The sequence below is a fragment of the Panulirus ornatus genome, chromosome 2 (assembly GCF_036320965.1).
Source record: "Panulirus ornatus isolate Po-2019 chromosome 2, ASM3632096v1, whole genome shotgun sequence".
NCBI classification, from domain to species: domain Eukaryota; kingdom Metazoa; phylum Arthropoda; class Malacostraca; order Decapoda; family Palinuridae; genus Panulirus; species Panulirus ornatus.
The window spans coordinates 25,181,254-25,198,630 of NC_092225.1; the positions used below are offsets into that span (position 1 = coordinate 25,181,254).

Consider the following 17,377-nt stretch of genomic DNA (forward strand, 5'->3'; position numbering starts at 1 on the left):
TGACAGTATTTTAAGTGTCGATCATGACAGGTGGTGACGACAGATGGTGCGTCTATCAACGTCCCGTTCCAGGAACTGTGGTCAATACAGCAACGGTGAGGGGGGTCAGGTGGATAACACCCTTTTTTTCTTTTTTTTTACCTTGGTCGGGTGAGTAGTCTCACTGTAGCTTCGTACCAGCTGTTAAATTCTACTAATTAGCCTAGGGGTGAGTAGGGCTGTTAGTACCAGCGTAATTGACAATACTGATCAACACTTCTGGAGGGGTCAGTAGGATTAATACAGCAATATTAGTAATAGTCAATAAAAACAAAGCAGTTCATAATAATACTAATAATGGCCAATGACCTAGACAAATGAATGGAGGGGTAAAGGGGTGGGGTGGGTTTCTATATGTATGTATATATATATATATATATATATATATATATATATATATATATATATATATATATATATATATATATATATGCGTAAAAGCAATTAACAGGAACTCATACCCTGCAAATGTGTGGATAACTAGTAATTATCTCCTCTGGTGGACCAGAGCAACAGGGGGAGGGGGGAAAAAAGAGGAGGGAGGGAGGGAGGTCAAATGTGATAACCACAGCTCGAGCTTCTCTACAGGTGAAGGGAAGTGAGGTGAGGGGAGGGGAGGGGGGAGTTTCTCAAGAGGGTTCGGAGGTTGGAGGTTGGGAGGTTGGGAGGTACTACGACAAGTGTGTGTAACCTGGAGGCCACGGTGGCGGAGGTGAGGGGGCGTCGGCCCTTCCTGGTGGGGGGTTCAAGACTGATGGTTATAGCGCGGTCCTGCGACGTCTCACACCTGCTGGAGAGACGGAGAGGACCAGGCAGTGAGAGGCAGGGACAGGAGGACGGAAAGGGAGAGACAGAGAGAGAGCAGAAAAAGGAAAGGACGGAAAGGTAGATAGACAAGAGAGAGAGAGAGAGAGAGAGAGAGAGAGAGAGAGAGAGAGAGAGAGAGAGAGAGAGGACAAGAGAAGGGAGGCAGACAGTAGACGGAGAGGGAAGGAGACCAGGAGAGAAAGAGAGATATTGGTAACGGAGAGATAAGAGAGTGAGGCAGGGGAAGACGAGATAATGAGAGAGAAAAAGAAGGAGGAGATACGAGTGTAAGACAAGGGAAAGGAGAGAGAGAAGAGAGAGAGAGAGAGAGAGAGAGAGAGAGAGAGAGAGAGAGAGAGAGAGAGAGAGAGAGAGAGAGAGAGAGAGAGCAAAGGTAGTTCGAGGGGTGAGAAAGGGGTGAGGTGGAGGATGAGGAGGAGGAGGGAGGAGGGGGGGCAGGAGAGAATCCAAGCATTAGATCCGTAATCTACACAAGAACATGAAAAACAAACATCTGTGGCAAGTAATCAGTGTGGAGACTTGGGATTGCTGAACAGAGTGAGTGAGGGAGGAGGAGGAGGGAGGAGACTATCTTGTGTGTGTGTGTGTGTGTGTGTGTGTGTGTGTGTGTGTGTGTGTGTGTGTGGGTGTGTGTGTGTGTGTGGGTGTGTGTGTGGTGTGTGTGTGTGTGTGTGTGTGTGTGTGTGTGTGTGTGTGTGTGTGGATGTGTGTGTGTGTGTGGATGTGTGTGTGGATGTGTGTGTGTGTGTGTGTGTGTGTGTGTGTGTGTGTGTGTGTGTGTGTGTGTGTGTGTGTGTGGGTGGGGGTGGGTCTGTGTGTGTGTGTGTGGTGTGTGTGTGTGTGTGTGTGTGTGTGTGTGTGTTGTGTGTGTGTGTGTGTGTGTGTGTGTGTTGTGGATGTGTGTGTGTGTGGATGTGTGTGTGGATGTGTGGTGTGTGTGTGTGTGTGTGTGTGTGGATATGTGTGTGGATATGTGTGTGTGTGTGTGTGTGTGTGTGTGTGTGTTGTGTGTGTGTGTGTAGGTGTGTGTGTGGGTGGGGGTGGGTGTGTGTGTGTGTGTGTAGGTGTGTGGGTGGGTGGGTGGGTGTGTGTGTGTGGATGTGTGTGTGGATGTGTGTGTGGATGTGTGTGTGTGTGTGTTGTGTGTGTGTGTGTGTAGTGTGTGTGTGTGTGGATATGTGTGTGTGTGTGTGTGTGGATATGTGTGTGTGTGTGTGTAGTGTGTGTGTGTGTGGATATGTGTGTGTGTGTGTTGTGTGTGTGTGGATGTGTGTGTGGATGTGTGTGTGGATGTGTGTGTGTGTGGATATGTGTGTGTGTGTGGATATGTGTGTGTGTGTGGATATGTGTGTGTGTGTGGATATGTGTGTGTGTGTGTGGATATGTGTGTGTGTGTGTGGATATGTGTGTGTGTGTGGATGTGTGTGTGGATGTGTGTGTGTGTGGATATGTGTGTGTGTGTGTGGTGTGTGTGTGTGTGGATATGTGTGTGGATATGTGTGTGTGTGTGTTGTGTGTGTGTGGATGTGTGTGTGTGTGGTGTGTGTGTGTGGATATGTGTGTGTGTGTGGATGTGTGGTGTGTGTGTGTGGATATGTGTGTGTGTGTGGTGTTGTGTGTGTGTGTGGATATGTGTGTGTGTGTGGATATGTGTGTGTGTGTGGATGTGTGTGTGTGTGTAGTGTGTGTGTGTGTGGATGTGTGTGTGGATGTGTGTGTGGATGTGTGTGTGTGTGGATATGTGTGTGTGTGTGTGGATATGTGTGTGTGTGTGGATATGTGTGTGTGTGTGGATGTGTGTGTGTGTGTAGGTGTGTGTGTGGTGTGTGTGTGTGTGGGTGGGTGGGTGTGTGTGTGTGTGGGTGGGGGTGGGTGTGTGTGTGTGTGTGGATATGTGTGTGTGTGTGTTGTGTGTGTGTGTGTTGTGTGTGTGTGGATGTGTGTGTGGATGTGTGTGTGTGTGGATGTGTGTGTGGATGTGTGTGTGGATGTGTGTGTGGATGTGTGTGTGGATGTGTGGTGTGTGTGTGTGGATGTGTGTGTGTGTGTGTAGGTGTGTGTGTGGTGTGTGTGTGTGGATATGTGTGTGTGTGTGGTGTGTGTGTGTGTGGCTATAGGGATCTCCGTATGCAAGGCCATACGACCCCTGGGTATAGTGGTCCAGCCTCTGGTCCGACTCCTCGAGAGTCAAAGGTTAAAGTTCGTGCCTTCGTAACTGGGGGTCGTGCCGTCGTGCTCAAGGGGTCGTACCCGTTCGTTGACTTCAGGGTTTTAAGTATCGTACTTTTACTTCAGTAACCCCTAAAGTTTTAAGTAAGGCAAACAAACGAAAATAATACAACACTTGAATAATGAAATACATAAAAAGTCTATATATATATATATATATATATTCGCACGACCATTTTTACATTAGTTCTGGCAGCTGGAGGCGACGAATGACGAACCTAACGGGCCAACGCACGAATTGGCAACGCATTAAACACCGTCTCCCAGAGCAGGCGACACTGGAAAATGGAATTAGTCCCTGACTGATGTGGGTGACGAACATCGACGTGCCAGATTTCATCGATTTCCATCAAAATTTCCCGAAAAAGAGAAAAAACAGAAAAGAAGTCTTTACCAGTGACAGCAAGACGAGAAAGATGATCAGCGGGATGTTATATTTTTAACAAACGATGAGGTTAACAAGAACAGGGCGTAAAGACACTTTAAACCAGAAATGTTGAAATTATCCCCCTTAAAAATAATATGGGTAAACGATGCAATGTCCAAATTAATAAACATATATGGTCGACATCTAGCACGATCGTGAGACCACACATTCCGAGGAAACCTGGAGGTTGTGTATAAGTTCCAGAATAAACGAGCGAAGAGGAGACGTGCATGGTTAACTAGTCTGCGCGCGGGCGAGTGGAAAGCTGTGTTAGGATCTGTGCAAATACTGTCTACAATTATACACACACACACACACACACACATATATATATATATATATATATATATATATATATATATATATATATATATATATATATATATATCTTTTCTTTCATACTATTTGCCATTTCCCGCATTAGCGAGGTAGCAATATATATATATATATATATATATATATATATATATATATATATATATATATATATATATAAGAGCAAAGAGGTCCACTCGACAGTTCTGTGCGAGTAATATATAATGATCACCCAACTCTTCAAAACAGACATCAGTTAATACCTATCCACCGTATCTAACGATCAAATGTATATTAAATTCAGATTTGTAATACCACGCGGACAATTGTCATGACGCAGGCTACTAATGAATGTTCAGTGGTTTACATATTCACACACATCCATACACACATTGTTAATAAGCCCGTCATCACTTTTCTAGTTCTCTTTTCCGCGGTATGGAAACACGGGCGAGTTGATCGCTGGGCTTGTAATGGTTGGTCGAATATTTCACGTTTCAGCATCGGTCACTCTCCAAATATCCTCGCACACTGACGATGTCTCCAAATACTCTTACGTCTCCCGCCACATCGAGCGCCTCCAGTTCATTCCTTCCTATTGGACAGCAACACCATCACTGACACATCTTCCTATGCAAACATGTTGCGGGAAATAAGCAATGAACTTGGCTCCTTGTCTATAATGAAGCAATAAACAAAGTCTCAATACTAGCTAACTAACGGCCGAAATTCGTGACTGAAGGAAAGATTGATCTGATCCTTCGTGTTGTCCCGAAATTCGCACGCGTTCGTGTGGCGAGATGGATTTCAAAATGAGATTCAAACTTAAGTTATACATTCCTCTGATCGACGCATTCAGGATTTTAATAAAAAAAAAAATCGTTTCATAACGGCACACGATAAAAGGCAATATCTGGGGAGTGTTTAGAAATGTGTCTCACATTGTGGGCTAAGAAATTGTTCGTGTTCAGAAGAGTGTACCCTGCTGTGGTTCCTGGGTTGTGTGGCATAGATGGATCAAGGGAGGTTGCTCGGTCTGGTCAAGGGGGAAAAAAAGGGGGGGGATATAGACATCTGGTCCAGAGAGAGGAAGGACATGTGAAGATCTGGTGAAACGGGTTGAGACGGATATGGCATTCTGGATAACAGAGAAGAAGGGGATGTTAAAGGAGGGAGGTACATGTCATGGGTTCAGGCTGACGCTGTCCTCAGGGGGGCTGGTGACCTACGCCTGGCCGCCCCCACCCGTTCTACCTTCCTAGTGTGTGACAGGATCTCACGGCCTTACCTCTCCCGATCCAACCTACCCACAAAAGATCACCGTGGCCCTACCTCTGCTTCACCCACCTCACCAGCCGTACACATCTACGTCAGTACGCAGCCAGCGAGCGCGCTGGCGCTCCCTAAGCTACACATATCACATGATTTGACACCCGCAACTCAATCTAAAGGGAAGTGTCGTACGGCGGTGAGGTGGGTTTGAACAGCCCGTGGGCCGACCCCTGAACGTGAGATAGCAGGACCCGGGGTACACACTTGGCCTCGTCCAGGTAGATGGAGTCGAGGACATCTGCCGCGTACTGGAGGTTCTGCTGCAGGATCGACGCCGACACCTCCCCGTCCTGAAGGTGTCGAAGGAGGGTTCTCAACCTGGTGGAGGAGAAGGAGGCAGTTACAGATAACCGCACTCGAGCACCGTCTTACGATGACCAACACCCAACCTAAATCCTTCAGGAAAGAGACAGACCCGCACCCTCGCGAGTGTCATATAAACTCTAACCCGCTGCTTAATACACTACGTCTAAACTTATATATATCAATTATATACATCACTTCCTATACTTGGTTAAGCTCCCACAAGTCCAACGATGTATATACGCACTATATCATTCTGAAGGTCCAGCTGACTGTTTGCCGTAGGAAAACATCCTAATCATCAAAACGTTGAGTAAGTCTGTTGGTTTTCAGACTCGAACCTGCGTGAGAGGAGACACATTCCTCCCTGGCAGATGTTACTGGCTTCTACAGGAACGCCTGCTGTGGGGAGGTATCCTACCCATGTATTATTCCTAAAAGAACGACCCTATGAGATAATGAGAACTACAACCATCTTCAGTTTTGTTTTAACTGTTTACGAAATTGAGCTTCTGTAACTCAGAAATGAACCTTAAACTGAGAACTGAACCCCACTCTCTCTCTCTCTCTCTCTTTCCAGACAGAGGATTTAACCTTCCTCTTGCATTAGGATATGAGCGAAATAAACATTCAAAGGTCTTTAAGGCTTAAACCTTCACCTGCAGATGATAATATAAAAAAGAGTTGCTCTTCCTCTTCTCCTTGCCGCCTAACTGAGCCTCATCCTTCATAATCACGAACTCTTGCTTCCCATTTGAGACAGAAAACCTCTCACTGAAACCTGAATACAAGGCGCTCATCCACGGCTGAGAAACACGCCCTTCCAACACGGAACAGAACCTAACCCCATCTCTGAAATGAACCTTCGAGCCTCTACTGCACATTCTACAAATGAACCTCGGTCCCGTACCTCCAACACATGAAGGAGTGAACCTTCTCCCTCTACCTGAGAACAATACTGGTTCATCTAAATAAACAAACGAACCTTCAACCCAGCCAACAGCTGAACCCACTATACGAACTGAACCCTATCTGAACCCTTGCTCTTCCACCGGGTGAACTGATGAGCATATCTTTACATCCGAACTAAACTGAACTCTCTTCTCCCCCATCCTGCCCTACGACCAGATGTTTCCATCTTTAAGAGGATGGAGAAGCTCCAGGTCCCTTCCCTCTCTACCTCTCTCTCGCCCCCAGACACACGACCTGCCTGACGGAACACCAACACGAGGAAGAACTCACCCGAAGGAGGTCTCCTGCTTCAGAGAATTAACTCATAACGTCGACGAGAGATTGACTAAAGGGGGAGTAGTACCTACCTGACGAGGGACGTACCTGAGGGCTGCCTTCTCGCAAGAGTCCGGGGTGTCGACGGCAGGCAGGGAGTCGTGCAGGATGTCGATGGTGTCGTTGTCGGCCTGAGATGGATGACGCGACCCTCGTCCACTCACACCTCGGCTGTTGGAACGCCGCAGGATGGTGAGCGACCCCTGCTCTGTAGGGAGGAGGAACGTCTTCGTCAGTCAGCACAACACACGAGTTTCCCCCTCATCCACTTCGGACGCCCACATAACCTCCCTCCGACAGACCAAAAACACTTGACAGTACACACTTGACATCGCCGTCAGGAGGGTATACTCTTGGTCTACACCGAGATTGGACGTCTGTAAACACTTCCACGTTTGTCACCACTACTGGACCAAGTGCCTTAAGGGGAGGTGCCCGTGACACGTTAACCCGGTCAACGAGACACCGATGCCTCTCCAGTAAGTACTTGTCGGAGGTGCTCCTCTGTTCGCTCGCGTGTCACTCACGTATCGACACCCTCATGTCCTCAGCAGGCGCCGTCACCTCCATCACGGAGCCCTTGAGCGCGACGGTAGACGACCCCTGGTAATGACAGTCTCGGCCTTCAATGGACCTTACCCTTGCGGGATCAAAGTTCAAGGCTACCATACCCGGATCGTCCCCGTCGTCTTCAAGGTGTTAGTACCGAGCAAGTAACAGCATCTCTAAGGATCTACATGAGCAGTGTCTAGGAGTAACGTTAGTACAGGCTGTAGAGGATCCATTCCCAGTTCCAATCCTCGTGTGTGAGGCCGTCAGACAGTGATAGGGGGACTGGTAGATCCCCTAGTACCTCGGCTCGCCCCCTCCACCACTCCAAACTCCTGCAAACTTACTCCTCCAGGCCTCCTGACCCTTGCCCTACACCGACGCCCTCCAAGAGTCCTTCACACAGCTCTCTCGACCCCTCATCTCACTTCACACACACACTCTCTCTCCCCACGGCCCACTCCCATCAGCTCTCATCACCTTCCATGAACGATGCCGTACACGCTCCTTCCTGGGCTGTCGAGGTAAGGCTAGGTGGGGTCCCGGATCCTCCACGTGATCCACCCTATTCATCACTCGTCTCCACCATTGCCATGTCTCGTGATTCCATCGTCCCCACCACCGTCTCCTCCACCTCTCCCGCACATGCTTGATAGAAGCTATGCCCCGTGTAATCCTGCATTCTTAGCATCTCTTCCTTTAATACAAAACTACAGCATCGATCCTGCGTCGGAGTACATCCTCCTGAACCTGTTGCCCCTCAAGCATATTGCATGAGTGACCACATCACCTCACTCCCGCCGCCCTCAGGCGACATCTCTCTCTCTCTCTCTCTCTCTCTCTCTCCTCGTCCTCGGCCATATCTCAAAACCTCTGTCCTCTTCATCACCGGGGCACCTCTGAAATGCAGCACCTCTCGAACCTCTTGGTCTGACGCTCTGTGTGCAGGCCCTTTGGCCTTCCTTCCCCCCCTTTCCAGCTACTCTCTCACATTCAAGAAGGTGCAGTAGACCCCTCACACAGCCGATGGGCCCCGTCTACCACTGACAGCAGCGAAGCCATCGACAATGCCCACCGGAAATCACAAGATACGTACAAACATTTCATCATCCACGAATGATTCTTGATCACAGACACTCCAGAGCTGTCCTCACTGTGTCCAAAATAACTGGAAATCATTCTACCTTCATCCAGAATACATGACAAGTATCCTAACTTGGGCCCAGGTACATGAGAGGCATCGTTGGCTGTTTGAAAGCATGAGAAGTATCCTAACTTGGGCCCATGTACCTGGGAGGCATCGTTAGCTGTTTGAAAGCATGAGAAGTAACCTAACTTGGGCCCATGTACCTGGGAGGCATCGTTGGCTGTTTGAAAGCATGAAAAGTATCCTAACTTGGGCCCATGTACCTGGGAGGCATCGTTGGCTGTTTGAAAGCATGAGAAGTATCCTAACTTGGGCCCATGTACCTGGGAGGCATCGTTGGCTGTTTGAAAGCATAAGAAGTATCCTAACTTGGGCCTAGGTACTTGGGAGGCATCGTTAGCTGTTTGAAAGCTTGAGAAGTATCCTGACTTTGACCCAGATACTTGAGAATTACTCTAATACTTCCTGCTGTAAATGGCTCTGCCATTATGTAAATTCTTGTAGCATTCGATCCTAGTAGCTCGATACATGAGGACGGTGAAGACTTCCAAAGCTTGGCCGTGTAGGAAGAGGATCTACAAGCTTAGCGGTGCAGGAAAGGATCAAGTGACAGGTGTTTGGAAAGATGCGAGAAAGTAGAGCGATCCCAAGCTCAGCGGCGTGAGAGGAAAGAAACAGATGTCACAAATGCCCCAACGGCCACACAGTATAGTTGTCAGGCGATGCAAAATGGCTTATCCACTAACAACGTAGACTTAAAAGCAAATGACTAAGATCACACATGCATCTGTCCTCCTCTTGACTCAAGACGACATTTTAGTACACTACTCCGTGGCTCACCTTCTGACACCCCGGCCCAGAGTCAACACACGTTCTCAACACCCTAGACTTAGTGGATGCTCCTCTGATGATGTTACAACGGATACATCTTTAACCTTAAGGTGTATCCAGGACTCGATCCTTCGTACAGAGGATCACCCTTGAGGAAAATCTGCGAGTCTCTCTCTGTCTCTGGGTTCAGACACTCACCACTGAGGGCCTTTGGATGGCGACTTGTAAGTAAGGGGGAACAGATTTCCTCCCCCCACACCCCCTCCCAAAAAGTCTTGCCTCAAACACCTCCACTGCCATAATTCTCTCTCCCCCACCACACTCCCTCCCGCCTCACCATTACTCTCCTCAAACTTCATAATCGTTTCTCACACTTTTACAACCTGTAGTCTGAGAGAGAGAGAGAGAGAGAGAGAGAGAGAGAGACCCCCAAACACACACACACACACTCTTGTACCGCCACCTTTTCTTACAGCTGCTGCTCGCTGGCACTAATATGAACGCGTTCCCATGATCAATTTCACCTCAATTACTCGTAATTTCCGTCTCATCCAACCTAACTCCCAGGAAGTTGACCTGGACTTCTATACGACGGCTTGCCCGTCTTGGTTTACCGAACTATTTGTCCCTCACGTTATCTGCCCTGCCCAGGCCATGCAGTAACCCTCCTCCTTCTCTTCCTCACCCTTGCCACGCTGATCACCCTCATAAACACCGATCATCGTATGCAAATGACTTTCCTCACACACACAACTCATTCGAATCAAACCCTCCACTGTTTACGTCCTTTGCCGGTTACCCTGGTATAACCTGTCCCTTGCCTGAGCACTCCCGTCTTCCGAGATCTGTTCAAGCTGCCAAACCACACACCATACACTTGTTCCTGGCTCCCATCTCGCTCTTGTGAGTAGAGGTCACGCCGGCGGGTAAAGGGAGTGGAACTACCGACTTTATCTGGCTTATCCGGACGTGGGGCAAGACCGCGCGTCCACGCTGCTGGTGAATGACAACGTGCGGGAGGAGGCGACCCATCGCATCTACCGTGCTTAAGTCCCATCCATCTTTTTCTCCTCGCCAGTTCAGGTCAACACCTTGCTCGAGCCAGCTGAGATCTTCCCCCTTGAGCACGACGGTACGACCCTTGAGCACGACGGTACGACCCTTGAGCGCGGCGGTACGACCTTTAAGGGTCAGGTCAAAACGCACAACCCATCATAACCAAGGGTCGTATCACCATTGTGCTTGAGGGTCGTACCGTCGATCTCAAGGATCGTACCGTCGTGCTCAAGGGTCGTACCATCGTGCCTAAAGGTCGTAGCGTCGAGCTGAAGGGTCGTACCGTGGTGCTCAAGGATTGTACCGCCGAGCTCAAGGGTCGTGCCGTCGTGCTCAAGGATTGTACCGTCGAGTTCAAGGGTCGTACGAACCGTCGTGCTCAAGGGTCGTACCGTCGTGCTCAAGGGTCGTACCGTCGTGCTCAAGGGGTCGTACCGTCGTGCTCAAGGGTCGTACTTTCGTGCTCCCCAGGGAGGGAGAGGGACCGTTGTGATCAAGGGGTCAGTGAGGGTTAGTACCTAAAAATCACCCTGAAAGGGAGGATTGAACGCCCAAGGGCAAAGGTAACATGTTAAGGGAGAGGAGTCAGCTGGTCACAGAGTCCAAGGGAAGGGTAGGAAGTGGGTGGGAGGTTGCGCGCGTGGAGAAGGAAGTCACGGTGTGAGGGATGGTAAACTGGTGTGAGGAGGGGAGGATTGCACTGGGGGAGATCTGGGGGCGAAGTGGTGCTGATAGTAGTACATGGGAAGGCCAGGTGACAGAAGACCTAGTGGTCTATGACGAGGTTATCTGAAGGAGGAGAGTACACGGGAAGGCCAGGTGACAGAAGACCTAGTGGTCTATGACGAGGTTATCTGCAGGAGGAGAGAACATGGGAAGGTCAGGTGACAGAAGACCTAGTGGTCTATGACGAGGTTGTCTGCAGGAGGAGAGTACATGCGAAGGCCAGGTGACAGAAGACCTAGTGGTCTATGACGAGGTTATCTGCAGGAGGAGAGTACATGGGAAGGCCAGGTGACAGAAGACCTAGTGGTCTATGACGAGGTTGTCTGCAGGAGGAGAGTACATGCGAAGGCCAGGTGACAGAAGACCTAGTGGTCTATGACGAGGTTATCTGCAGGAGGAAGAAGATGGGGCAAAGGAGTCTTGAATACGACATACGAGGCTGCTTGAAGAACTGGTGTGTGTGTGTGTGTGTGTGCGTGTGTGTGTGTGTGTGTGTGTGTCAATGATAAAGCAGACGTCCCAACGCTGAATGCGTTGTGGCCTGACCACACCAGCGTCGCTACACGTGACGACAGACGGACACGCCGAGTCATTTAAAGGGGGACGCCTCACCTGGGGGGAGAGGAGGAGGAGGAGGAGGAGGAGGAGGAGGAGGAGGAGGAGGAGAGAGGAGGAGAGAAGAAGAAGAAGAAGAAGAAGAAGATGAAGAAGAAGAAGAAGATGAGGAGGAGGAGGAGGAAGAGGAGGAGGAAGAAGAAGAAGAAGAAGAAGAAGAAGAAGAAGAAGAAAGAAGAAGAAGAAGGAGAAGAAGAAGAAGAAGAAGAAGAAGAAGAAGAAGAAGAAGAAGATGATGATGATGATGAGGAGGAGGAGGAAGAGGAGGAGGAGGAAGAAGAGGAAGAGGAGGACTTTCACAACATCAAAACCTGGACGAAGAAGGTGGGAGACGCCACAAACGTGCAGAGATGGACGACGTCGCCAGAGACGTGAGGGGTGACGGTACAGCTGACGAGAGAGAGAGAGAGAGAGAGAGAGAGAGAGAGAGAGACTGTACGTTTGTGCGAAAGGGTCCACACACACACACACACACACACACACACACACACACATACACAGCTGGAGCTGGTTGGTGGCTGCTCTCCTTACGCCTGAGGAACATCAGCTGCATATAAACTACACGAGCTGGCTCGGAGGGAGGGAGTGGGCGCGGGCGCGGCCCCAAAGGCACGCATTTCACCCTCCCTCACGACCAGCCAGCTAGCTTACTCAGCCGTATGGTGGGGTCTGCAGACCAAGAGCACTGATGCCAGAGTCCCAGCCACACACACACACACACACACACACACAGAGACAGACACAGACACACACACACACACACACTGGTCCAGAGGATAATATAAATCCCTTTAGTAAAGACGAGGAAGTTATGAAATGCCAGTGGGGAGTGTACGGTGACAGGAAAGCTTTGGCTGTTCGTCTGTGTGTGTGTGTGTGTGTGTGTCTAAGCCATAACTCCACAATAGACATCATCCTATCCAAACTTGCTCCTGGGTCATAAACTTTATATATATATATATATATATATATATATATATATATATATATATATATATATATATATATATATATATATACATACATATATATTTACGTTTGATGTACAAGAAACGTTCTTAATCAGAAGGTGAACGTGGGAGAGAGGAGGAGTGGGAGGCGGAGGATATAATTACTTAAGAATAAGTGCGTTTTCCATGGATCACTTATGATGCCTACAGTGCAGTTCACTTTATTTGAGGATGAAAAAAAAAAAAAAAAGAATGGCTGAAAATATTGCCTTGAAAAAAAAAAGGTTTCATGACTAAATATGCAAAAAATTTTTTTTTTTTTGTACCCAGCAGTTATGAGGCAGGCAAGCAAAGTTCCATGATGACCTTTTACGATAAGTGAGAGATGCAACTCAGGCAACATACATACCTGCTAGAGTTACCAGGTCTGTCTAGCTAGGGGTCAATACGTGTATAATGTACGACTGAATAGGTGATGTAAGGGTTTGACAAGTTATGATGATGACCCCCCGCCCTCCCTCCCTCCTCAAAGTTAGGGTGAGGAGGTTGAAGTGGGTCGCCAGACCACAGGCACACACACACACACACACACACACATCCTCACGCTTCTACCAGCCTAACTCCCAAACTCACACACACACACACACTAGGCCTGACCTACTGTGGACCAGGGACACTGTCCAACGGCAGTACAACCTGACCACTCACATCACAAGTCTCTAAACGTGAGAGTTACGCCAAGTATTCCCTCTACCTCCCTCCAACACCCTCCCTCTTTCTTAGACGTGTCTTTAAATCGAGCTATCTCTTTGTCTTTAAATCGAATTATCTTTTCCTCCTGCTATCTCCACACTGCTATCTCACACCTACGGCCTAACTAAATCGTGTGATCTCTTCATTGGGTTATCTATGCACTTGCACCTTATCAATCAAGTTACCCGAGCGGTTCCAACACACTCCTCCTGCCTTATCTTGATGGCTTCTACCTGGTTAACCACATCACTTCATCCCTGGCCGCTACCACTCAACCCCTAACAAGCCGATGGGATCACCGATGCTCGCGATATAGACGGATCAATAGGTATTTACTTAAGTTTCTCGAGCGCAGCCATAATGCTCCTCCTCCTGCGCGCGCGAGCGAGCCCCGTTCCGTTCCGTTCAACGCGCGCGCGCGCGCTCACCGTTCCGTTCCGTTCAGCGCGCGCGCGCGCTCCCCGTTCCGTTCCGCGCGAGCCTCACCATGCGTCACGAAAAGGGAGGTTTCTCCTGCGCGACAGAGGGTCATGTGCGTGACGGCGTAGAACACGGACGCTTCACATTGCTAACCCTAAGCTCCCCTGAGCTCTGAGAGTCAGGCTCGACCAAGCCAATTGACGTCATAGACAGAGCCTCTCTTTTCCCCAGTGTCACGTACGGCCAAAGGGCCTTTATGTGTCACACACATTAACCAGAACTGATACCGAGGTAGAAATGAAATAAAATAAGGATTTGAAATGATGAAGAAAAAAAAATAAGAGGCCATCAAAATAAAATATCCTTAAAGTTTACTGTAATGAACCAGGAACGCGACGTTGACATCCAACAATACACGTATATGTCATTACTTCTAATACCTCAGCGACCAAAATAACAGAGAGAGAGAGAGAGAGAGAGAGAGAGAGAGAGAGAGAGAGAGAGAGAGAGAGAGAGAGAGAGAGAGAAGCGCGCCAAAAGCTTAGCGCAACGAGGAACGAAACAAGACAGACGTGGCAACGGCCCAGGGACGCGTTCAAAGGAAGGCCAACACTTAGTTCGTTCGTCTCGTGATTATGGTGGACGCGACGGCCTGCAGCCAACTGGCGTATCCCCTCCCTGGGCTTGACCCCACTCCACCACCGACGAGACGATGAGGAGGAGGCAGGACCATCCAAGAACTGTTAATTAACACACATGAGGTATTAATGAGGTAAGAAAGCACCACCCTCATATGAGCTCCGTACAAGACAGTGAATGCAGGAGACACGCCAGGATAAATGATAAATAACCACGTCTACCACGCAGGAATAAAGTAATGAATAACAGAGGAAATAACTTGAAGAATTTAAAAGAATAAAAAGTGATAAATGTAAGAAAATAAGTAAATGAAATATAAAACCTGGAATATACATGTCGAGGAAATATACAAGATAACGAGTTTTAATGTATTAAATGATATATGGTTGGCTGTGCTGGGAATACTAGCTGTGGAAGGACAGCTGGGGAATGTTAGCTGTGGAGGCTAAGCTGAGTGAGAGTTATCTTTAAAGAGAGAGAGAGAAAGAGATGAGGGAAAGTTAGCTGTGGAGACAAAACTGTGGGAATTTTCGCTGTGGAAGGAGAGGTGAGAGAATGTTAGCTGTAGTGGCAGAGCGAAGGGAATGTTAGCTGTGGTTGGCAGAACGAAGGGAATGTTAGCTGTGGTTGGCAGAACGAAGGGAATGTTAGCTGTGGTTGGCAGAGCGAAGGGAATGTTAGCTGTGGTTGGCAGAACGAAGGGAATGTTAGCTGTGGTTGGCAGAACGAAGGGAATGTTAGCTGTGGTTGGCAGAACGAAGGGAATGTTAGCTGTGGTTGGCAGAACGAAGGGAATGTTAGCTGTGGTTGGCAGAACGAAGGGAATGTTAGCTGTGGTTGGCAGAGCGAAGGGAATGTTAGCTGTGGACGTAGAGGTAAAGCAGTGTTGTCTGAGACGCTAGAACACAGACAGAAATTAGTAGCTAGACTGCAGCTAGCTTCTAGAATACAGCCAGGCGGTTACTAGAATGTAAGCAAAAATGGTAGCGCGTATGGTCTGAAGTGGAAGATCTCAACCAAGAGTGTGTCTACAATATAGTAAGATCTTAGAGGAAGGAGAGAGAGATGCTAGAATATAGCTAAGTGTTGCTAGAATATATCTAAGAGGTGCTACAGGATTGTAAAAAGTCGCTGTAACACATCAAGAGTTGCTACAATACAGCGAAAAAAAAAAAAACTATGATACAGGACTAGTCGCTTCGATAGAGAAAGAATTGCTACAAGATAGCAAGAGCTGCTACAATACAGCGAAAAAACAACTATGATACAGGACTAGTCGCTACGACAGAGAAAAAATTGCTACAAGATAGCAAGAGCTGCTACAATACAGCGAAAAAACAACTATGATACAGGACCAATCGCTACGACAGAGAAAGAATTGCTACAAGATAGCAAGAGCTGCTACGGTACAGCCAGCAGTTGTTACTACGGGCCACGGGAGAACGGAGGACCCAACCAAAGTCGCACTTACTGGATAGCTGGCCATTCTTGCTGGTGGGAGGGGGTGGGACGGACGCCTCTTCCAGGGCATCTTTCTTCTTTTCCGGTGGGCTGGCCACTGTGGGAGAGAAAGAAAGAGAAAGTGAGAGTTAGGAACATCATCTTATTCATTCACCTACGTATCTTAGCTATATTCCTTTCTAAACCATATATCAACAGACTTGTATTTCTCACTTGTGTCTCCCCTGATGATGTGATTATTACACGAAAGTGCACTCGGGAACTTATCGTGTTTCATTTTCCCCGTGGACTCATAGGAATATATATATATATATATATATATATATATATATATATATATATATATATATATATATATATATATATATATATATTTTCTTTCTTTCATACTATTCGCCATTTCCCGCATTAGCGAGGTAGCGTTGAGAACAGAGGACTGGGCCCTTGAGGGAATATCCTCACCTGGGCCCCTTCTCTGTTCCCTCTTTTGGAAAAAAAAAAAAAAAAAAAAGTGAGAGGGGAGGATTTCCAGCCCCCCGCTCCCTCCCCTTTTAGTCGCCTTCTACGACACGCAGGGAATACGTGGGAAGTATTCTTTCTCCCCTATCCCCAGGGATACCCTATCCCCAGGGATATATATATATATATATATATATATATATATATATATATATATATATATATATATATATATATATCTCCTTGGAGGAGACTGTTCTATGTTCTAACCCCTCCAACGATCGCCCCATTGCTCTCACATCTGCCTCCAAAGTCTCTCAAACTCTCCCTCGGCTCTTACTTCCTCAAATACCGAAAACGGTCTCATTCCCTTCGCTTTATCTTACCTTATCACCACCATGGCTTTCGCCGTGATAAGTGTACGTGGTGGTAGGGGACTGCAGCAGGGAAGGGTGTGGGTGGCAATAATAATTACTACGATAATTGCAGCGGGAAATAATGATAAACAAGCACAAACACTAGCAGAGCCAAGGTAAGACTATCTAAAGCATTTTGCGTTTTATTCACTTGTTCGTTTATTTTCGAGAGAACAAGCGTAATATGGCTACTTCACCGAAAAAATAAAGAACGGGAAACTGTGTAAACGATTATAGAAAACGCTAATATATCGGCGACGTGGTCAGGGTAAACATTTATATAGTTAATTTTTTTTTTCCTAATTACCCAAAAATGTACACCAGCAGTTAGCGTACATAGATGATGTAGGTAAACCCACAAGAAAACGAAAAATACAAAGCGTCAAGCACTTTATATATATATATATATATATATATATATATATATATATATATATATATATATATATATATATATATATATATATACAAATTTAGTAGAGTTTGCCGTAATACAGTTAAATGATCATTTGGTTCCATTAGACACTCATGCTACTAATGGTTTCTTCGCGTGCCTAGCAGTTCCTTCGCTGGTTAAGTGATACGTACCTTTGAT

At 47.5% G+C, this 17,377-nt stretch overlaps 1 protein-coding gene across 9 annotated transcripts in view; it reads right to left on the bottom strand.

The window, feature by feature from the left end:
* Positions 1 to 17,377, bottom strand: part of LOC139754527 (dual specificity calcium/calmodulin-dependent 3',5'-cyclic nucleotide phosphodiesterase 1A-like) — a 322,075-nt gene that overhangs the window by 65,220 nt on the left and 239,478 nt on the right. For 5 of the 9 annotated variants that reach the window (XM_071671872.1, XM_071671892.1, XM_071671837.1 and 2 more), the window contains exons 3-6: positions 15,918 to 16,004; positions 6,809 to 6,968; positions 5,375 to 5,488; positions 731 to 829 (exon numbers count right to left, since the gene is read on the bottom strand). In XM_071671872.1, coding sequence (XP_071527973.1) covers positions 731 to 829; positions 5,375 to 5,488; positions 6,809 to 6,968; positions 15,918 to 16,004 — 460 coding nt within the window. The remainder of the gene's footprint in view (positions 1 to 730; positions 830 to 5,374; positions 5,489 to 6,808; positions 6,969 to 15,917; positions 16,005 to 17,377) is intronic. The other 4 variants (XM_071671882.1, XM_071671863.1, XM_071671911.1 and 1 more) reach the window with 2 other exon arrangements.